Here is a 24047-nt window from a genome sequence, read left to right on the forward strand (position 1 = left end):
CTGGGCCCAGTATTTTTCCAAATCGCTGTTATGTATTGAATGAGAGTCAAATTCTTCACAATTTAAGAAATTCATCGCACATTCTCACATGTAATTTAATTCAACTTGTGTGAAAGAAAATGCACTTTGAAAGTAACTCTTCTGAAACCCCCATCCACAATATTCTCCTGCAAACTATAAGAAATGTGACAATTGTCACGTCATACTCATCAAACTAGTTTGATACGAAGTATTGCATAGTCTTCACCCTAAAGTATTTTACACATTTTGCTGTCAGTAAAACTTGCGTGGGCACTGCATTTTGTCGTTGTACATGGTGCATTTTCTTTGCAACTGAGGTGCTTTGTTTGTGTGTTATTCTAACTTTTGTGTTTTATTGCTGCAGTATTATTCTGCAGTAGCAAGCTAAAGTGAAGTTCTTTGCTAGAGTATCAGTTCTTGCCAGACAAAATTACAAAAATTTAACGGACAATTAAAACAATGAAAAATTCCAGTATTTTTCCCCATATTTCCTGATTCTCCCGGGACATACACATCATGTTACAGCACACTAATATGTTGATATTCTATAACCTTTGCGGCAAACCATACTGAGCTTCTATTTCAATAAGATAATGCCTGCCTGCACACAGCAAGAGTTCCTACTGCTTATAATCATGCTTGCCGATACCCACCTTGACCGGGTTGCCAGAGCTCTTCCCAACTGAGAACATTTGCAAACGCCTCAGGATTTTGATCTACATCTACATGATTAATCTGCAATTCACATTTAAGTGCTTGGCAGAGGGTTCATTGAACCACAATCATACTATCTCCCTACCATTCCATTCCCGAACAGCGCGCAGGAAAAACGAACACCTAAACCTTTCTGTTCGAGCTCTGATTCCTCTTAATTTTATTTTGATGATCATTCCTACCTATGTGTAGGTTGGGCTCAACAAAATATTTTCGCATTCGGAAGAGAAAGTTGGTGACTGAAATTTCGTAAATAGATCTCGCCGCTTTAATAACTTCCATCCCAACTCGTGTATCATATCTGCCACACTCTCTCCCCTATTACGTGATAATACAAAACGAGCTGCCCTTTTTTGCACCCTTTCGATGTCCTCTTGTCAATCCCACCTGGTAAGGATCCCACACCGCGCAGCAGTATTCTAACAGGACGAACGAGTGTAGTGTAAGCTGTCTCTTTAGTGGACTTCTTGCATCTTCTAAGTGTCCTACCAATGAAACGCAACCTTTGGCTCGCCTTCCCCACAATATTATCTATGTGGTCTTTCCAACTGAAGTTGTTCGTAATTTTAACACCCAGGTACTTAGTTGAATTGACAGCCTTGAGAATTGTACTATTTATCAAGTAATCGAATTCCAACGGATTTCTTTTGGAACTCATGTGGATCACCTCACACTTTTCGTTATTTAGCGTCAACTGCCACCTGCCACACCATACAGCAATCTTTTCTAAATCACTTTGCAACTGATACTGGTCTTCGGATGACCTTACTAGACAGTAAATTACAGCATCATCTGCAAACAACCAAAGAGAACTGCTCAGATTGTCACCCAGGTCATTTATAGAAATCAGGAACAGCAGAGGTCCCAGGACACTTCCCTTGGGAACAACTGATATCATTTCAGTTTTACTCGATGATTTGCTGTCTATTACTACAAACTGCGACCTTCCTGACAGGAAATCATGAATCCAGTCCCACAACTGAGACTATACCCCATAGGCCCGCAGCTTGATTAGAAGTCTGCTTTTGAGGAACAGTGTCAAAAGCTTTCCGGAAATCTAGAAATACGTAATCAACTTGAGATCCCCTGTTGATAGCGGCCATTACTTTGTGCAAATAAAGAGCTAGCTGCGTTACGCAAGAACGATGTTTTCTGAAACCATGCTGATTACATATCAATAGATTGTTCCCTTCGAGGTGATTCATAATGTTTGAATACAATATATGCTCCAAAACCCTACTGCAAACTGACTTCAATGATATAGGTCTGTAGTTTGATGGATTACTCTTACTACCCTTCTTAAACACTGGTGCGACCTGCGCAGTTTCCCAATCTGTAGGTACAGATCTATCTGTGAGCGAGCGGTTGTATATGATTGCTAAGTAGGGAGCTATTGTATCAGTGTAATCCGAAAGGAACCTAATCTGTATACAATCTGGACCTGAAGACTTGCCCGGATCAAGTGATTTGAGTTGCTTCGCAACCCCTAAGGTATCTACTTCTAAGAAACTCATGCTAGCAGCTGTTCGTGTTTCAAATTCTGGAATATTCCATTCATCTTCCCTGGTGAAGGAATATCGGAAACCTGTGTTCAATAACTCCACTTTAGCGGCACAGTCGTCGGTAACAGTACCATCGGCACTGCGCAGCGAAGGTATTGACGCGTCTTGCCGATTGTGTACTTTACATACGACCAGAATTTCTTTGGATTTTCTACCAAATTTCGAGACTGTTTCGTTGTGGAACCCATTAAAGGCATCTCGCATTGAAGTTCGTGCCAAATTTCGCACCTCTGTAAATTTTAGCCAATCTTCGGGATTTCGCGTTCTTCTGAAATTCGCATGCTTTTTCCGTTGCCTCTGCAACAGCGTTCGGACCTGTTTTGTGTACCATGGGGGATCAGTTCCATCTCATACCAGTTTATGAGGTATGAATCTCTCAATTGCTGTTGCTACTATATCTTTGAATTTGAGCCACATCTCGTCTACATTTGCATAGTCAGTTCGGAAGGAATGGAGATTGTCTCTTAGGAAGGCTTCTAGTGACAATTATTTTGCGTTTGTTTCTGGTGCATTTGGAAGAAACTATATTGAGCCTAGCTCCAATGACCTTGTGATCACTAATCCCTGTATCAGTCATGATGCTCTCTATTAGCTCTGGATTGTTTGTGGCTAAGAGGTCAAGTGCGTTTTCGCAACCATTTACAATTCGCGTGGTTTCGTGTACTAACTGCTCGAAATAATTTTCGGAGAAAGTATTTAGGACAATCTCGGAAGATGTTTTCTGCCTACCACTGGTTTTGAACAAGTATTTTTGCCAACATATCGAGGGAAGGTTGAAGTCCCCACCAACTATAAGCGTATGAGTGGGGTATTTATTTGTTACGAGACACAAATTTTCTCTGAACTGTTCAGCAACTATGTCATCGGAGTCTGGGGGTCGGTAGAAGGAGCCAATTATTAACTTAGTTCAGCTGTTAAGTATAACCTCCACCCATACCAATTCGCACGGAGTATCTCCTTCGACATCACTACAAGATAAACCACTACTGACAGACACAAACACTCCACCACCAATTCTGCCTAATCTATATTTCCTAAACACCGTCTGAGACTTCGTAAAAACTTCTGCAGAACTTATTTCAGGCTTTAGCCAGCTTTCATCAGGAATGACTCCACCTGGAATGCACACTGGATATCTTCCCCTCCTTAGCCACCATATCCCTAAGGGGCCCCATTACGCACCTAACATTGGAGCTCCCAACTACCAATAAGCCCACCCTCTGCGATTGCCCGGACCTTGATGTCTAACACACCAATTGGACAGGAAGTGGCACACATGATATGCCTCAGGGGGACATACAACAATTATCAATCAACTGTGAATAAATACTTGTGTACGAGTCAGAAGCGGACCAATGCGTTTTAGACTTGCTCAATTTGTGAAGCTCTTTCTCTTGAATAAATCATCCAATTTTTGTGAAATTTTAATGATTTGTTTCTTTGTATGTGGGTAACATGTCTACCGATTTATGTCCCATTTGGATAATTCCTCTGTGGTGCATTTTTTACCCTTAAGAGTTTATTTTGATACAAACTCACTCATCGAAACCTATAAATGAACTATCTATATAAATGTCACGTCTAGTGGTCTAGCAGTAAAGACTGTGCTCGGAAACCAAGGCATTACGTTATCAAATCTGCCAGTCCACATAATTTCAGTCTTCTTTTTAAACCAGCCTTCATCTCTCCACGATGTGAGGAATTGCCAGAAACAATAGTGGGTCAGACTCCACGTTGAACTGTAGGTTTCTCCAGTTTGGTAACTGAGGTAGTTTAGGGCCACTCAAATTGTCAAAGGGGCCTCCAATAGAAACACATGCACCAGGCCACTGAACCACATGAAATTATCATCTTCACCTATATGCATAACTAAGTTAGTCTGGAGTGTTAATACTACAAGCACTTTTCCGATTTTTTTTTTTTTTCCTCTCCTGTATTCATTGTAGTTTCAGCAGACATCGCCTGAAACCCCGATGATACTTGTGAAAAATCCCATAAATTTTATTTTTTTTAGATGATGAGAGGGTCAAGAGACCAAGGGGAAGGTCAAGACATGTGGCTCACAACAGAGGAAGAAAGTTTGCAGAAGCCCAGAGATAACAAAGAGAATTTTGGTCCAAGCAAAACCTTCCAACAGCAGGAAATTGTACAAGATGACTTATCATCATCATCATCATGAACATTGCTAATCTGACATTTATTCCAGTCCAAGCTCCAAGACATGGCAGTTGTGTGCATGCTTACATGAGAGAGAGAGAGAGAGAGAGAGAGAGAGAGAGAGAGAGTCTTTACTTGCATTGGAGAAGTTGTTTACACTTTGCAGTCACACTTTGGGGTTGCTGTGGAAGCCAGAGAAGGTGCCTGATGGCAATAGGCTACCCCTAGAACAAAAGAAGCTATATTACGTTACCTCTTACTGCCATTTGATGCTTTATGTCCAGACTGGCTATGACCAAGTAGTAAATAAGTTATCTGTTCACTCTACACTGAGGTGACATAAGTCATGGGATACCTCCTAATATCATGTCTGATCTTTTGCAAGACATAGTGCAACAACTCTGATGTGGCATAGACTCAAGTAATTGGAAGTCCCCTGCAGAAATATTGAATCATCTGCCTCTACAGAAATCCATAATTGCTAAAGTGTTGCTGGTGGGGAATTTTGGGCACAAACTGACCACTCGATTACACTCCATAAAGGTTTGATGGGGTTCATATTGGGCAATCTGTGTGGCCAAATCACTCAGTGGAACTGTCCAGAATGTTCATCAAACCTGTCATGAACAGCTGTCGTCTGGTGCTACGTCATATCATCATCCCTAAAAATTCCTTCATCGTTTGGGAACATGAAGCCCACGAATGGCTGCAGACTGTGTCCAAGAAGCCAAACATTACTATTTCCTGTCAATGATTGGTTCAGTTGGATTAGAGGGCCCAATCCATTCCACATAAATACGGACCACCCCATTATGAAGATAGCAACAGTTTGGACAATATCTCGTTAACAACTTGTTTTCATGGCTTCATGGGGGCTGCGCCACACTAACCCTATCATCAGCTTTTGCCAACTGAAACTGGGACTCACCTGTTCAGGCCACAGTTATCCAATCATCTAGGATCCAACTGCTATGGTCACAAACCAGGAGAGATGCTGCAGGGAATATTGTGCTGTTAGCAAAGGCACTCTTGTCAGTTGTCTGCTGCCATAGCTCATTAACACCAAACTTCACCACATTGTTCTAATGGATATGTTTGTTGTACATCCCACATTGTTTTTTGTGGTTATTTCATGCAGTGTTACTTATCTGTTGGTACTTACAACTCTACAGAAAAGCAACTGCTCTCTGTCATTAAGTAAAGGCCATCAGCCCCACATTATCCATGGTGAGAGGTAATTCCTGTAATCTGGCATTATCGGCACAGTCTCGACACTGTAGATCTCTGAATATTGAATTCGCTAACGATTTCTGAAATGGAATGTGCCATGCATCTAGCTCCAACCACCATTTCACGTTGAAAGTCTAAATATCCATCATGAAGCCATAATCACAATGGAAAACTTTTCACATAAATCACCTGAGTAAAATGACAGCTGCACCAATGCAATGCCCTTTTATAACTTAAGTACACGATACTACCATCATCAGTATGTGTGTATATCACTGTCTCTTGACTCATTGTATGTTGTTGTCAGTAAAACTAAATGCAGCAGACTTTTTCATGAACACGTACATGATGTTTTAGATACAAGCTTGTACAGGCCTTGCCCCTATACAGAAGGAAAAAGTCCCACAGTATGATCAGTAGTACTGCAAAGCAGGACCACTGCACCAAAATACCATGAGAAGGCGATTGTCACGGAGCAAGGTAAAAGTAATTGTGTTTCTTTTTACAGAAAGCCTTCTGCTCATCTACATCTATACTCTGCAAACCACTGCAGATGCACAACAGAGGTCACTTCAACATACCAGTTATTAGAACTTCTTACAGTTCCATTTGCGTACTATGTGAGCTGTAATCGATCTAATCTTGTCATGACTCCTCTGGAAGTGATCTGCAGGGAACTGTAATATATATCTAAATTGATGAGATACAGCTGGTCCTTGATGCTTTATAAATAGGCTTTCATGGGCTAGTCTGCATTCGTCCTTAACAGTCTGCCAGTTCAGTTTCTTCAGCATCTCCGTAACACACACCATGTGTCAAACGTACCTGTGACCACACAAATTGCCTTTCCCATGCGACCTGAAGAGTCACCCTACAATCTCAATACTGGTTCTTAAGCAAAAAGTTTTATGACCACTGTCGTATATGATCGTTCATTTGATAAATTAGTGTGGTGTGCTACTGAGTCCTACAATTTTTAAAATTTGAGGAATACAACTACATGACTGCTTTGATCTGTTCATTTCACTTCAAGATACCAAAGTGCAAGATGGAGTCCACATGATCATTGTTTCTACTGGTTGGCATAGGGGTCATCCTTGCTACTGTGTGTCTTGCATCCTCCTCCTCCTCGATCTATTGTACTACCTAGAAGGCAAAACACCTCCACCTCTTCAAACATCTCCAAGCCAAGTTTAATATTTAGTCATCCAGCATCACCACCAGCTGCACGCCATTACTTTAGTTTTATTTCTGTTTATGTGCATCTATAGCTGTAGGCCAGCACAAGTTCCATTTCAATAAGCTTCCGACACTTCCTGTTCACATGCAGCAACCACCACTATACATTAGCAAATAGTATCATTAAATTTTTCTGTCCATGACAACTTCCACATACAGCACTTTAATTTCCTTATTGCACATTCTATACACAAATAGATACTAATTAAATGCCAGTTGTGACAATGAGCATCACTGGTTTACTCATTTTCTGATTTTGGTTCCCTGTATCATTCCGTTTGAGCTCATTATTACTTGCTGCTTGTCATTAAGAGAGTTAATTTTGGATACAATATATGTTTACTTGTTTTTTTCTTGAACCTGCTAAAATTTCTTAAGTGAGCCAGTTTCTTCTTAAAACACACTAGTCCTCTCCTAATGGACTGCAATCACAATCTTTCAAAAACTTTATGTATCTTCAACACTTAAATTTCATTAATGAGCTTTCACAGTTCATTTTTTGCCTTTTGAGCCATGCCCACAAAGGCTGTTCTGGCATTTCATTAATAACTGGGTATCTGCTCAGATCGAGTTTGTACAAAGCTTGTTGAAATTCAATAAACGATACTGTGTCTTGCTTATCTTCTTGTATCACATCCTCATTTTAAATGTGGGTATCAAAGCTGCATACACGGCCACCACAGACTGCTGATTTTGTACGTGTGGATTCCGCAGGAACTGCTTGCAGTACAACTACAGATATACGGTAAACAGGTAGAGCAGATGTTTCACACCTCACTACTGAGCAACTACTACTATTAAAAACATTATAATATCAACTGTTACACATTGGACTAAAGTGGATGGCTTCCACTCCCCTCAGTGTTGCTGCAGTAAGCCACTATATTGGTGCTTCTTGAGTAATCACTGTTATTGCTGCCATCATTATCATTCATTATTCCTGATTATCAATAACAGCAAACTGTTCACCTAATGGATCAACAGTTTATTCCACTGAAAGATAATTCTCACAATTCACAAATGTGACTTCAAACTTACTGTACGAAATTTAACTTCAACAAATTGTCTTATACATTGTGAATGTAGCATTCTTCTTTCCTACATTCTCTCACAACAGTGGATACGAGTTCAACTGCATTTCAATCGGGATTTTCAAGTGGTAACTATGTGCTGTGTGTCCCACCCAACTCTCACATCAGCAAGAGCTTTGTTCATGACTATGTGACAAAAAAATGGTTCAAAGTTGGTTTGTTTAACACACAGGTGGCTTGGTTACGAGTGCCCTGCTGCTTATGCTACTGGGTGACTTTACAAAACGCAATGGTCACCATAGACTTTTAAATACATACTATGGTATTTCATCATACCAGAAGATGAGATGTGTACAAGATAAATGCAGTGACTACTCTTTTGCAGGTCTGGAAATAAATTACAGAGTAAAAACACACAGATTGTCGTTTTTTGTACTGGCACTTTACACCTGAATTAAATAGGTGTAAGGTGGCAATAATCTAAGATCTGAACCTCGCATCCTGTTCAGTGACGGGGCAACAGTGGGCTTTGTGTGAATTGCAACATGGGTGTTGCATAACTGCCATGTGGTTACCCGGAGAGGAGTTTCAAGTCTCCATGTACAGCAGGTCATTCCAGAATGAGATTTTCACTCTGCAGCGGAGTGTGCGCTGATATGAAACTTCCTGGCAGATTAAAGCTGTCTGCCGGACCGAGACTCTAACTCGGGACCTTTGCCTTTCGCGGGCAAGTGCTCTACCAACTAAGCTACCCAAGCACGACTCATGCCCCGTTCTCACAGCTTTACTTCTGCCAGTACCTCGTCTCCTACCTTTCAAACTTTACAGAAGCTCTCCTACGAACCCTGCAGAACTAGCACTCCTGAAAAAGGATATTGCGGAGACATGGCTTAGCCACAGCCTGGGGGATGTTTCCAGAATGGCTGTGGCTAAGCCATATCTCCGCAATATCCTTTCTTTCAGGAGTGCTAGTTCTGCAGGGTTCGCAGGAGAGCTTCTGTAAAGTTTGGAAGGTAGGAGACGAGGTACTGGCAGAAGTAAAGCTGTGAGGACAGGGCGTGAGTCGTGCTTGGGTAGCTCAGTTGGTAGAGCACTTGCCCGCGAAAGGCAAAGGTCCTGAGTTCGAGTCTCGGTCCGGCACACAGTTTTAATCTGCCACGAAGTTTCAGGGCAGGTCATTGTTCGCCTTTCTGTGTTAGGCAAAGAGCAACGGAAGAGGACAGCTACTTCGCTTTGGAAGAGTGCTTAGTGAGACATTTGTGGGTCCACAAAAGGAAACAACAATGAAAATATGACACAGGTTCCACAAATGATGAAGTAAGAAGCCCAGACGTCAATCCCATGGGAGACGAAAGCTTTCCATCTGGGAAAGTATTTCAGATGCCCCAGTTCTGATCATCCAACCTGAAATGAAATGCACTAAAGTTAATCCATCAGTGATACATTCACCCCATTAGTTGACCAGAAAGTGTCCTGCACAACTTTGAATTAAAAGAAGCACAATGCAACTTCATACTAAAATGGACTCCGCAAACATTCCAACCAATTATCATCAATAAATTAATAATTATCAAAAAATGCCAGCAGGAATTGTGCAGGACTTGCTGGAGGCCCTCCCTACCATACCTTCACTGAAGTGCATGCTTTCCTTTGGCAAACTTGCTATTTACCTGAACTCAAGTGATAGGAACATCCTCATACAAGAAAAGTGAAGTCCACATTTTTATCATGAAATTGAGACCGAAACTCCACATATCACACTTTGGGTGGAAATGAATTAACAACACAGCTTCAGTCAGTACCTCCTTGATGGTTCTGTGATCTACATTACTCATGTTATGATGTCAAATGAGTGGCTTCTCCCACGGCTGCAGAATTTGGCACTGACAGGGGACATTTACTGACATGATGGACCTTCCGCCAACTTTGCAATTGCCATTCATGAACATCTGAATGAACTCTTCCCTGGCTCATGGACTAAATACAGTTCCCCAAATTCACCGGCCCCTTAGCCTTGGCCGCCTTGAAGTCCACCAACCTTTACAACACCAGACAGTGCCCTGTTGGGGATCATCAAATCTTAATGAGGAAGAAGCAGTTTACAATCGATGATGCTCTGCAGGCAAGTATTCTCGAATCTCGTGTGACACTGCAGCTGCTGTAGTTCAGTTCACAAATGATGGTGGTCAGCAAAGGCCAGAGCACAGACAGGAAATGCAGTGATGCCAGTTCCAAATAACAGTTGCAGTATGCATATACACAAGTTCGCTCTTGAAAGTATGTAGCCTGAGAATTATGTTTCTCCCTCATTCTGAAGAATTTGTCACATACTACCACTATAAGTGATGACAGCTCATAACATTGGAATAAAAATTCACTAACTAGCTATGGTCACACTTAAGGCTCATGTTAGCTACGACAAGGCAGAGTACGATGAACACTCCTGAACTCTCATTGGCAGTCAGAGAATGGCAGAACAAACCTAAACTTGACTGTCATCATTTGTGAATCCAACTATAAGGTAGGTGAGTAGGACAACACAGAGGCATACTAAACTGTGCAAGGTTAATTAATGATGGTACATGTACCAAATTTTTGCACAAATAACTAAGTGTCATTAAAGTTACAATGAGATCACTGCACATGTAAATGTATCTCTGGCTACCCAGTGCAGAGGCTAATGACACCAAGAAAAGTGATGTGTGATGTTTAAGACACTTGTTGCCAGGATCTAAACAACCTTTTTTAATGTTAATCACGTGACAAAACAGGTATGAGTGGCTTGGCTGACGAGTCAGTCACTGCTGGATTTAAGCGGATCTTGCTGACTGGTCCCTCTGATTTTCTTCATACTTACATGATCTGAAGGCCAGTGCCGAGACATCAATCTCCTAATACAGTAAAATGTAATGTTTTTCTTTTTAATTGGGTGGAGGGGTGGGCTAATAATAGCCTTTGAAAATTAGAGGATTTCTTAGCGCTGTTAAATACAAAACATTTCTATCTTGCAATTATTCAGTTTCTCCAAGTGTAATTATTGATTTAACAGTCCACGGGTGTACTGCCAGTACGCAGTATCTGACAAGCACTGTATTTCACCTATCAAACACACCACCACCATTAGGTACACCGACGAGCTGCACACATCAGTGTCTGAGGAGCCACATGCTTCAGTGTTTGTGGCTGGCAAAGCCCGGCAGTGGGGCCAGCTGCGGTAGCGTGGGTATAGCTACTCCATGTACCATGGTTGCTGAGATGCTGTGTGTCTTCTTAATTAGAGCCAGTGTCAGTTCCTAAGCACTCACAAGAGTACAGCCACAGCACTGGATGACTAGTACCTCTGGTGTGTATTTCAATGGCCTCTAATGACACTGTCCCAGCATTTTGAAGTTTCTGCCAAGATCCTGGTACATCCAAGTAGAATCACACGAGTCTCTGATTAAGTGCTCTGAATAAATAAATAAGCGCAACAGCTGCCGTGAGAAGATTTATTGATCTATTGGTTCACAACTAGTTGCTACAGCTGTGGCTGCCCCACTCGCCAAGCGATCTGTAAAGTGCTCTACGACTGCCTAGTTGTCGGGTACAATAGTCTAGTGCGACACTGGTGTTCTCTGCGTCAATCACCAATGGTGCGCATCGTTTGTTCAAAAACTGAAATCATCTTCAAAATTCGCAATAATGCCCATGTTTTATTTGGCAGGCTAAAGAATTCTTGCATGATTGTTCTTCAGTATGAACCCGATTCTTCTGAGTAGTGTACCTACATGGTAAACAAGCAGTGGCTGATACTTTACGATTTCCAGTATCTCCACAGGTTGTACAGTAGTGGTGGGACACAGAGCGTACGTAATCTGCCTTCCCGAATAACTGTTTTCTCAGAACACAGTCTTCACGTGTTTCAGATGATAGGGAATAAACACTGCACCTAAGAGATCAGGGAATGGTAGTCTGCCTCCCATCTGTGCCCACTGGACACTACAAACTGGCAGTGCACCCGAGAACTGTACCATCATTCGTATCTTATTAGTGTGTGTGTGTGTGTGTGTGTGTGTGTGTGTGTGTGTGTGTGTGTGTGTCACTAACAGAGTGCTTAGCATAACAGACCAGTAATTGTGTTCCCTAGTGGCAACATTTTTTTTTACTTTAGTTAAATTCCATATTTATAAACAAATGGAAATGTTAATAACAAATATTGAAATAATTTGTAATAAAAATAACATCCTTTTATGTTTAATTTCTATTCCCACAAAAAAAAGTGAGTATTCGTGATAATATGAATTTGGTACAAAAACATGAAAGACCGAAGAGAGAATTCCTTTTTATTTCTAGAGATTGAACTGTACTACTGATTAATATAATTTACATGTAACATACAGGCATTTCACATGTTTTTATCAAATTTTAGTTTGTTTTCACATGACCAGTAATTAAAAATAAGGTTTTCTTTTTAATAAAAAATTATGATACAATATTTATTAATTAATATTTCCAATTGTATATACACATGGAATTTAACACTTTGGTGACCAACACCACATACAACTTGGCACTCCAAACTGACTAGTTTTGTGCGAGAACAATGAACAGATGTCTCATTACCCATCCCTTGACAGGTGGTGCCTTTGTTGTCAATTTCTAAAATTACTTCGAAAGAGGCACTGGTGAACGTAGAGCTACTGTCACAATCGTGCGCTCATGTCATCCTGTTTTTCATGTATGTACTCATCAGGTTTTGCAGTTGCTGTAATTCTGCTACAAATTTGCTACATTTGTTGGGTGAGCAAGAAATTTTGGAAGCTACGCAGGGAGAATTCAATGAGCTGGATCAAAAGGAGAAGTAACTGAGTGGAGACAGTCTGAAGATCTGCTGCTGCTGCTGCTGCAATTACAATTGAGAACTTTTTCAAAACTTGATAAATGCAAATCATTTCAAAACTGACTTAGGCATAGTAAAGACATTATAATGTTTACCTTTTATATCAATATATTTCATTACAACACAATTTCAGTACCATCTAGTAATCATGTAAAAAAATTAAATGTTTATATTCATCTCTCTAGGTGAAAACAGAAACACTCATTTTATGAAAAACTGTATCTGTTGCAGTTATCAAGTTTTGAAAAAATTTAATTCTGTTTTAGTTGTCTTAATCTCAACATGGATTTCCAAGGCAAAGAAGACTAGAATTTATTGGCAAAACAAGCAGGAAACAAACAAGCTGTATTACCCTGACCATAATTTATCTCTCTGCATGTCAGAATAGTTCACATTTTTTCCACATAGAAGCCAATTGTGTGCCAAAGTGCTCAAGAACTCAGCTCACCTTACCCCACTCCCTATCAAATGTCTGTAGTTTTGCTGTAATCTTGTTTTACAAGATTTTAATAATGAGCACAGCACATTATTTAGGCAACTCAAATGTTTTCACATTTAGTACACTGACGACCACATGATGAAACACTGTCTATCAGATCGATCACAGAATGTTAATCACAGTTACACTCTTCCAATAAACTACACGCCACTTTTGCAATGGCTATATTTTTACAGTGTACTTTAAGAACTGAGTTATGACTACAGCAGACCACAAAGCATGATATCAATACCATAGCCATAGAACAGAACAAATTTTCTGATGGCTGATAGCAACACTGGTATCGGGCAAATTGATAAAGATATGTTGAATGGTTGAAAGCTAAGCATCAACTTTGATACCAAAATGATACTGTGGATTCCATCATGGAGATGCTTTACAAACTACATTTTTACCTCACACCAGATTTTATGTGCACAAGTACGGTAATTTTGAACCTCTGTACCCCTGAAAAGGATGAAGATGGAAAACATTTCAAGGTTTTTTGGAATCAGGATCTTTGCAATACATCATAAAAAGTACAGCCACTGGGTGTGAATAGCTGTCTTTGAATCCAAGGCTCAGTTTGGTATCCAAAAACCATGTTTCTGGGGTGTTTCTCAACAATAAAAGATTTTTGAAAACAGGAAGAATACCTGTCAAAATTTGAGCAGTCTGCTGTAGTTATTTAGATATCCACCACTGACTGAAAAAAATGGTAAAAAAACTTTTTTGGCCTTTCTCTGGAGTGGCCCATGAACTAAAAGATGCCTCTGGAAGCCTCTTAAAGTGCACAATAGATCACATCTAAGGCAAAGTGTACCATGTGATTTGTTGTATTTGCATGACCTGGAGGAAATGTATAACATCCAAACTTTCGCCCTGTGCTGTATAGGATAGTTACAAGTTGATCCTTCTGTTTAATACACTACTGGCCATTAAAATTGCTACACCAAGAAGAAATGCAGGTGATAAAAACGGGTATTCATTGGACAAATATATTATACTAGGACTGACATGATTACTTTTTCACGCAATCTGGGTGCATAGATCCTGAGAAATCAGTACCCAGAACAAGCACCTCTGGCCGCAATAACAGCCTTGATACGCCTGGACATTGAATCAAACAGAACTTGGATGGCGTGTACAGGTACAGCTGCCCATGCAGCTTCAAAACGATACCACAGTTAATCAAGAACTGCCAGTTGCACGGCCACCATTGACCAGACGTTTTCAATTGGTGAGAGATCTGGAGAATGTGTTGGCCAGGGCAGCAGTCTAACATTTCCTGTATCCAGAAAGGCCCATACAGGACCTGCAACATGCGGTCGTGCGTTATCCTGCTGAAATGTAGGGTTTCGCATGGATCGATTGAAGGGTAGAGCCACGGGTCGTAACACATCTGAAATGTAACGTCCACTGTTGAAAGTGCCGTCAATGCAAACAAGAGGTGACAGACATGTAACCAAGGGCACCCCATACCATCACGCCGGGTGATACGCCATGACGACGAATACACGCTTCCAATGTGCATTCACCGCGATGTCACCAAACACAGATGCGACCATCAAGATGCTGTAAACAGAACCTGGATTCATCTGAAAAAATGACGCTTTGCCATTCCTGCACGAAGGTTCATCGTTGAGTACACTATCGCAGGCACTCCTGTCTGTTATGCAGCGTGAAGGGCAACTGCAGCCATGGTCTCCGAGCTGATAGTCTATGCTGCTGCAAACATCATCGAACTGCTCATGCAAATGTCCCCATCTGTTGACTCGGGGATCGAGATGTGGCTGCACGATCCGTTACAGCCATGCAGCTAAGATGCCTGTCATATCGACTGCTAGTGATACGAAGCCGTTGGGATGCAGCACGGCATTCCATATTACCCTCCTGAACCCACCAGTTCCATATTCTGCTAATAGTCATTGATCTCAACCAACGTGAGCAGCAATGTCGCAATACGATAAACTGCAATCGCGATAGGCTACAAGCCGACCTTTATCAAAGTCGGAAACGTGATGGTACGCATTTCTTCTCCTTACACAAGGCATCACAACAACATTTCACCAGGCAACGGCAGTCTACTGCTGTTTCTGCATGAGAAATCGGTTGGAAACGTTCCTCATGTCAGCACGTTGTAGGTGTCTCCACCGGCGCCAACCTTGTGTGAATGCTCTGAAAAGCTGATCATTTGCATATCACAGCATCTTTTCCCTGCCGGTTAAATTTCGTGTCTGTAGCATGTCACCTTCGTGGTGTAGCAATTTTAATGGCCAGTAGTGTATAAAAATGGTCCCTAGTCCTAGGGCTACCTTATCATCAACAGAACCCAAGGTATGAGCCCCACAATAATCCTGTTTTATATGCGGCTTTGTGGAAAATATTTGTAGCGCACGATGTTGCATGCGTACTGAAGAAAGTAATATTTGATGGGTCAAAGCTTCAAGTGTAAATTTCTTCATTAATGAATTTTCACAAAAAAGTAAACTGGTCCATGGAAAGAATGAAATTAGAGCTATCCAAAAAGCTAAGCAAATAAACAATTACTGACTCAACATTGTCTTTATCACATTGCATGAAAACAAATTCAGTTATCAATTTCTTTTCAAGGAAAATGTTTTCCATAAAATTAACTATGCCATGGGAATTCCAATGAAGTGATGCCTAGACAGGACTTTTGAAATTTCTAAGGAAACAAGGTATTCCTCCTACCAGTCTAATAATTAAAAGGAAAAAATAATTATCTAAAAGGAGCAGAACAATAGCAAAATGAGTAATTTGATCTCACTACATTTTAGCATCATTTCAGGGTATGGGCACTGATTTTCAAATGGTATAATTATGAAAGGAAAATCAAATTGCGTCAGGTGGTCAGGTCCCCTCGTTAGTTGCTGTAAGAAAGAGACTCACCTCATAGACAACTCCATCGGGTCCTGTAGGCGTCTGCTGAGACGCAGTGTTCCCAGATTCTACTGGCGCACCAGAAATGGGAACGGGAGCTGCTCGAGGGCAGTCCACGTCATTCGGATCCAGACGATCCTCCATAACCCATTCATCTTCCCGCATAGTGACTGCAAGACGATGAGAAAGGTGAATGCTAAATACACATAACAGAGGAATTGTACAGAACACAGAAACAAGCTGAGAAAGACTGAAATTAATTTCAGTCTTTTATGTTTTCTTTGTCACCAGCATAAGTTGTTACTCTCCTACATCTAAATGTATACCCTGTAAACCACTGAAATGCACAGATGAGGGTACTTTCTGTTGTTTTCAAGACTTCTCCCTGTTCCATTCTTGTATGGAATGTGGGAAGAATGGCTGTTTAACAAATATGTTTAAACTATAAACAATATTGTTTTTCACCTTTCCATTGTTTCACAATTGTGAACCCTTAACTATTCCTTCATTATTGCTAAAGCTAACAGTGAAATTGTGTTGTGATACATACGAGTGAGCACCAGTAATATAAAATAAACAGCGGGCAGAGTGAGAAAAAATTTAACCTCCATTCAAGAAAACTACCCAGATTACAAGCTAGCAGCACAATTCCACAATGTGGCAATTGTCTATGAGATAATTAGTAATTGAATGAGCAATTGGCTGGGTCTGATGCAAATGCGCTGTTTAATGCATCAAGTGGGTCATTACTGTGGGGTAACATCTGTCTGTAGCCACCATTCAATAACGCTGTTAGTATGGTTTTTGCTAGTTTTGTTTTGTTTTAGGGTGCAAATACAACTAGGGTCACATCAGGACTGTAGAACAGACAGAGAGAGGAGTTAAAAAACAACTACATGTTAATGCCGATCGACAGAAGAGAAGACAGCTAAAACCAGGGACATAGAGAAAGGTCTTTAAAATACGCCACAGAGAAATGGAGGTCTGAACTAAAGATTAAATGTCCCTCACCATATTGCTACAATAGATAAAAAGTAAAACAGGATCAAGAACGTGCGCAGCATTCGCTAAAATGGAGGATAGCTCAGATGGCAAATGCAAATGAGAAGTAAGTGTTTAAAAAGGGCGGATTGTCAAAGATTGAGGGCAATGAGCACAAAGTGTTGGGGAAGCACCACTTAACAAAATGGCAATGGGTAAAATGAATGTGCCTCATAAGCAACCTACCTAAAATTATCTCCTCACAGCGAGAGGGCCGAGAGGAGGTCGTCCAAGCCACTGGGAAAGGGTTAATAACACTGAGCTAGTTCCCATGAAGGAAGGACCAGTGGTGATGCCGAAGTGACACCACCTGCTGACAGATGGCAGCACAGAGATGATCAGAGGGAATGTAAGAACTAGCAGGCTGAGGTACAAGTACTGCAGCCTTGGCAGTAGCATCAGCAGCCTCATTTTCTGTCCGAGCAACGTGACCAGGAACCCACATAAAAATCACAGCGATTCCATCAAGAATGAGCAAGTGACAGTTTTTATGTAACCATTGCACTACCGGATGGATAGTGCGCAGCACACGGAGGCTCTCAAGGGCACAAAGAGCTCTAAACAGATGACTCAATCGAAAAGCCCGTGTCGCCAGATGTACTGCATGGCCTGACACAGGGCGAAGAGCTACTCTGTAAATATTAAGCCATGTTCCGGAAGCCAATACCAAAAAATGTCGGTACCAATAACGAGGCACATCCAACACACCACAGTTAGTCTGAGAGCCATCAATGAACCCAAAGAGACTATTGCAATGTTCAGCGCAAAGGTCGTGAAACTGAAGAAGATAGAGCGAGGCTGGATTAGTGACCTTAGGAAGCGAATGAAAGCCATGGTAAACATTGGCCACCATACAAAGCCAAGGTGGTGAAGGGTTCACACCCATCAGGTGAATGGCAGGTAGCGTGAAGTTAAGTTGCCGGAGCAAGAGCCAAAAGTGAACTCCAGGAGGTAACAGAAGAGGGACGCACCCCATACTGACGATGAAAGGAGTCATCTAAGGGGGTGGCATAGGGTGGGTGGCTACGTGTGGCAGACAAATGGCATGCTAGAATAACAGGCACCAGTGGCCAAACAGATGCTACAATGGTGGATAGTATTGAGACAGCATAAGACAGACAGATGCGCAGATGGATAAACGAAACACCCATAGTCTACTTTCGAACAGACAAGGGACCGTTACAAATGGAGGAGGGTGGTTTGATCTGCTCCCCAGGAAGTAACACTGAGGACACGTAGGACACTGAGGGACCGCTTACAGAGGGCTGCCAGATAAGACACAAACAAGGCCAAGAAAGCTTCCCATTGAGCACAAGCCCCATGAATTTTGTAGTTTCAATGAACGGAAGAGCGACAGGCCCAAGATGTAAAGATGGTGGAAGAAACCAACTGTGCTGCCAGAAATTCACACAACTGGTTTTGTCAGTGGAAAAACGAAAGCTATTGTCAATGCTCCACAAGTAGAGACGACTGAGACATTGCTGAAGAAGCATCTCATCTCAATGAGATGTCCGTGGAGAACTGAATTGATGGAAAAATTGTCAACAAAAAGGGACGTGGAAATGCCCAGTGGGAGACAGGCCATTATAGGGTTAATGGTGACAGCAAAGAGGATGACGCTCAGGACGAGACCATGAGGCACACTGTTTGCCTGGATAAAGGTGTCTGACAATGTGTAACCCACACATACCTTGACAACGCAGTCTTAAAAATTTCTGAAGGAAATGGAGCATGCGGCTACGGAAGAATCACATGTAGAGAGTACAGAGGATGCCAGTCCTCCAGCAGGTGTCATAGGTTTTCTCCAATCGAACAACACAGCCAGTCTAGGATTTCTGCAGAAAACCATTCATGGGATAGGTGGACGCAGTGACGAGGTGGCCAACTGCAGGATGGTGTGCTCCAAATCCTCTATGTGCAGTGGTTAGTAAATTGAGAGACGTGAGCCACCGTAACAGCTGGGCATGAATCATATGTTCCACCATCTTGCAAACACAATTGGCGATTAGTAGAGAGATGGTGCTTGTCTTTACCGGACTTAGGTATGGGTATGACTGTTCCTTCACACCAGCGTTTGGGAAATGTGCCCTCTGCCAAGACGCGGTTGTAGGGTATGAAGGAGGAAGTGCTTGCTCACGAGAGAAAGGTGCTGCAACATCTGAATGTTAACACTGTCTGGCTCTGGGGTGGAACATTGGGGTGAAGTGAGAGCATAATCTAGCTCGTTCACAGCAAAGGCGGCATTGTACCACTTACTATTCCGAGAAGAGAAAGGGTGTCACCCGAGAATCATCTTCTCTTTTTCGATGGAGGAAGGCAGGGTTATAGTGCAAGGACCATGAAATCTCCATAAAATAGTGGCCCAAGGTATTGGAGATAGCAATTGGGTCCACTATGACATCGTCTGCTACTGTCAAGCCAGAAATTGGGGAATGACCTTGGTCCCAGAAAGCCGTTGGAGGTTAGCCCACATGACAGAAAAGGGAAAGGAACTGTTAAAACACCCATTAAGTCAAATCCAGCTAGCTTTTTTGCTACCCCAAAGAACGCGACAATACTGTGCACGCAACTGTTTATAATGTATGCAGTTTGCTATCGTAGGATGACTGTTAAAAATGCAAGGAGGATGCCTCCATACATGAATTGTCAGGGCACGCCTCTGTCCACCAAGGGACCAGGGCACAGCAGGTAAAGAAGTGCAAGGGACAGAATGTTCTGTGGCAGTAAGGATAATGTTTATAAGATATTCTACCCAGTAATCACAACTGTAGAAACATTTGTTGAAGGCCACCAGGGAGGAGTAAAGCCTCCAGTTGGCCTTACAAAGTTGACATTTGGGTGTGCACGTAGGTGGGGTGTGAGTCAGCAAAAACAGATAGCACACGGGAAATGGTCACTAGAGTGTGTGTCAGAGAGAATGGACCACTCGAGATAACAGGCAAGCTGGGCAGTGCAGAAGGATAGGTCCAAATGGGAATGTGTGAGCATGGATTCGGATATAGGTGTACGTGGAATCCGAAAGGAACATGGGTGTTCCCGTGTTAAGGCAAATTAGGTTAAGGCGATTGAAAAGGTCGGCCAAGAGGGCACCTCTCAGACAGGGTTCTGGTACAACCCCAAAGGGGATGGTGGGCATTAAAGTCACTGAGCAGCTGAAAGGGGTGAGGTAGCTGCCCAGTAAGCTGGAGGAAGTCTGCGCAAGTGACATAGAATAGTCCAAAGATGTGAACAGTGCAAAGACAAAGGGTAGAGTGTGGAAGGAAAATACAAATTGCAGGTAGTCAGGGAGATGGGTTGACTATGATCATCATCCCAGATGAGCAACGTGACTCCCTAATAAGATGGAATGTCATCCTCAGGAAGGGGTGGGGGTCAAAGCTGACTGGGAAGAAATATGAGAACTCAAAGCAGTCATGACGACGCAATTTTGTTTCCTGGAGGCAGATTACATGGGGACGCTGTAATTATAAGAGCAGCCGTAAGTTCTCTTTGTTGGATCGAAGCCCAGAAACATTCCACTGGAGGAGAGTCATGACGAGGAAAAAAAAGTAAGGTGTGTCACCTTGGCAGCTGCTGAGTGCCAACCTTCGAAGACACTCTGCGACAGGACTACTGAGAGGCTGAAGTATTCTGCTCCATGAAATTTACAGAGGCATCAGCTTTCTCCTTCAGTCTACAGAGTCAAGGGCAAAAAAATGGTTGGTGGTATGCACCGGCAACAGTGAGATCGGCTGTGCGAGGAATCATGTGGTGAGGATGTCTAAGAGGATCTCAAAGTCGGAGAAGGAACAGACTGTTTACCATTTTTCTGGTTGGCAGAGGAACAATCAGATTTTTATTAGCTGGATGGACGTAGGACATCTTCGCGGTAATATTCCTTCGTCCTTTCCAGCCTGATAGTTGTGTAGCAGGTGACTTCACCCTTTGAGGTGGAAGTTTGGTGGCTTGTTTGCACAGCTGGAAGAGGAGAAGGGGATGCTATCATGATATTGGGTGATTTCACAACCGTAGCACTAAATTTGAGGCCACATGTCTGCTTGGCTATGTCCTTCATGGATCGAGATGTAGCAAGAACAGTACTGTAGGTGCCACATGGTAAAAAAAAAACAGTGTTTCCGACTAGCCAACAACTTGTAAGAAACCAGGTTGGCACTTTTTTCTTCACCTGGATCTTCTGGACAGCCACAACAAAGAAAAACAAAGATACACAGGAGAAGGCAGCACTGTCACCAATAGAACTGATACAGTGTGGAGAAGGAGGCAGCTAATTATCCTCGTGAGCATCCCTATCACAGGTTGCATTTGGCTGGGAGTTGACAGGACACTAGTGTGATTGTAACAAGGACACTGGTAGCTGAGCATCAGGTTTGGAATATACGGTCATACTGTGATAACTTCACAGCCTGCTTCGATCTTTGACAGAAGCACCACTATCAAAAGTGAGAGAATGCACATGGGCACTAAGGATCCATCTACTTTTTTCCTCATCCTGTAGACTGCAATAACACCCTGATCAGTTTGGGTTTCTGCCTTAGACAATGTGGCAGCCTAGTGTAAATAACACCATGGGAATAATTTCGTATTTGATGGGCCTCGACACAAACAGGATAGCAGTGGAGGAGCGAAGCTGAAAGTAGGTGGTGCGCTTGAGAATCAGAAGTAATCCCCAAAAGCAAAGTGCCATTTCGATATGAGAGCAGGACTTCACAGAGGCAGAAATTGCATCAGCACCTGTCTGAATAATAAACATTTCCATAGGAAAGGACTGACTGTCCTCAGTACGTGAAACCATGAGGAACTGGAGTGCAGCTGAGAGGGTATTTGAATCTTTTGCCTCATTCCGTTTACGTTTGGTAGACTTTGACCATGAAAAACATGATTGACTCATTGCGAGGAAATCTCCCGTGACTGCCAGCTTCTCCGATGGCACATTCCTTCCAGCTGGGGCACACCCGCCTAGGGTGATCGTTCGCACCTCAGGTCACACCTGCCGAACACCTGCGAACCCTGTCAATCCGCAGCTGGGAATTACGGATTACCCAGTCCCCGGTTACACATCAGACGTGAGGGCTGGCCTTCGTAAGTGCACAGATAGGAAGAAGAGAAAGAGGAGCCTTAGACGCTGAAGCAGAGGCTGGATAGGGGAAGGGAACAGGGAAAAAAAACTTAAAAAAACCGAAAGACAGTGGAGAGAATGTTCTGATACTGGCAACTGAATATGCAGTACACATTTCTAACAACATCCCAGACATAGTCCCCAAGGGAGGGGGAAAAAGAATAGCAAGAGGACAGACATGCAGTAAAGAAGGGAAAAAAGATGCTGCAAAGGCTGGGGCCTCATGGTAGCCAAGCCTGACTGTCAAGGAGCAGTGAGCCCATTGAGGGGGGGGGGGGGCTGTTACTATGGGTCCCATATATTTGAGCAATATTCTAGGATCAGTTGCACAAATGTTTTGTAAGCAGCTTCGTTTGTAGATAGACTGCATTTGCCCACTGAATCAAAGACCACTACCTGCTTTACCTACAATACTACAACTGAGCATGTGAGATTGTTTCATACCATATCCTTATCAATTGTTACACCCAGATATTTGTATAATTGACTGCAGCTGCGAGGTCACCTACATTGCAGCAATACTTTACAAGTTTTTAAAGAACTTTATAATTTTAGATTTCTGAACATTTAAGACATGTTGCCAAGCTTTGCACCACTTGAGTATCAAGATCCAACATAATATTTATGCAGCTTTTTTCAGACTACATAATGGATAACTGCACCATCTGCACGAAGCTCAGGTAATCATGAACAGCAAGAGATCCAACAAACTTCCATGGAGCATGTTTAAAGATACTTCCAAAACGGTCAATGACTCTCCATCCAAGATAGCATGCTGTGTCCTCCGTAACAAGAAATCCTCAATCCAGTAACAAATTTTGCTTGGTAAAGGATGGGTTAACTCAGCCACAAATTCAATCTACAATGTGACAGGGGTTCCTTTGGGCCCTGGAGCTTTGTTCAGTTTCAGTTTCTCAGCACCACTGACACTTATCTATATCACTCATCTTTGCAGTAGTGCAATAATTAAGTTGAGGGCACTACTCCTGTATTTTCCTTTGTACCATTTGAAAATGGAGTTCAGCATTTATGCATTTGCTTTGCTATTCACAATTTCACTTGCTGTTTCATCAATGTGTATCTGGCCACTAACTTGAGAACCACTAAAACCTTTAAACAAGAATGTGTTTTGTGAGGAATCTTTCAATATTATCCTGCTACAGTTATCACTTAAAACTTCATATGTTGCCCCCTCAACAGCCTAATGCTTATTTTGTGTATCTCATACATAAAAAGATGCAGTGGCCGACGGTCTTCACTTAACAACAGAGGGTAGTGGCGTTTGCATAGAGTTGTCAGTGCTAACAAACAAGCAACACTGCATGAAATAACCACAGAAATCAATGTGGGACATATGACAAACATATTAGTTAGGCAAAATCTGGCCTTAACAGGCTATGGCAGCAGATGACCGACATTAGTGCCTTTGCCAACAGCACATCATCACCTGCAGCACCTCTCCAGGGTTCCTGACGATATCGGATGGACCCTAGACTGGAAAACTGGGGCCTTATCAGACAAGTTCTGACTTCAGTTGGTAAGAGACGATGGTAGGGTTTGAGTTTGGTGCTGACTCTACAAAGCCATGGATGCAAGTTGTCAACAAGGCACAGTGCAAGCTATTGATAGCTCCATAATGGAATGGACTGGGTCCTCAAGCAATTACTGACTGGAA

General features: G+C 42.3%; 1 protein-coding gene across 2 annotated transcripts in view; it reads right to left on the bottom strand.

Annotated features, from left to right (window-relative positions):
• LOC126106890 (histone acetyltransferase Tip60-like) overlaps window positions 1–24047 on the bottom strand; it is an 81220-nt gene that overhangs the window by 45880 nt on the left and 11293 nt on the right. For both annotated transcript variants that reach the window (XM_049913301.1, XM_049913300.1), the window contains exon 4: window positions 16225–16385. In XM_049913301.1, coding sequence (XP_049769258.1) covers window positions 16225–16385 — 161 coding nt within the window. The remainder of the gene's footprint in view (window positions 1–16224; window positions 16386–24047) is intronic.

This window comes from Schistocerca cancellata, chromosome 10 (assembly GCF_023864275.1).
Source record: "Schistocerca cancellata isolate TAMUIC-IGC-003103 chromosome 10, iqSchCanc2.1, whole genome shotgun sequence".
NCBI lineage: Eukaryota > Metazoa > Arthropoda > Insecta > Orthoptera > Acrididae > Schistocerca > Schistocerca cancellata.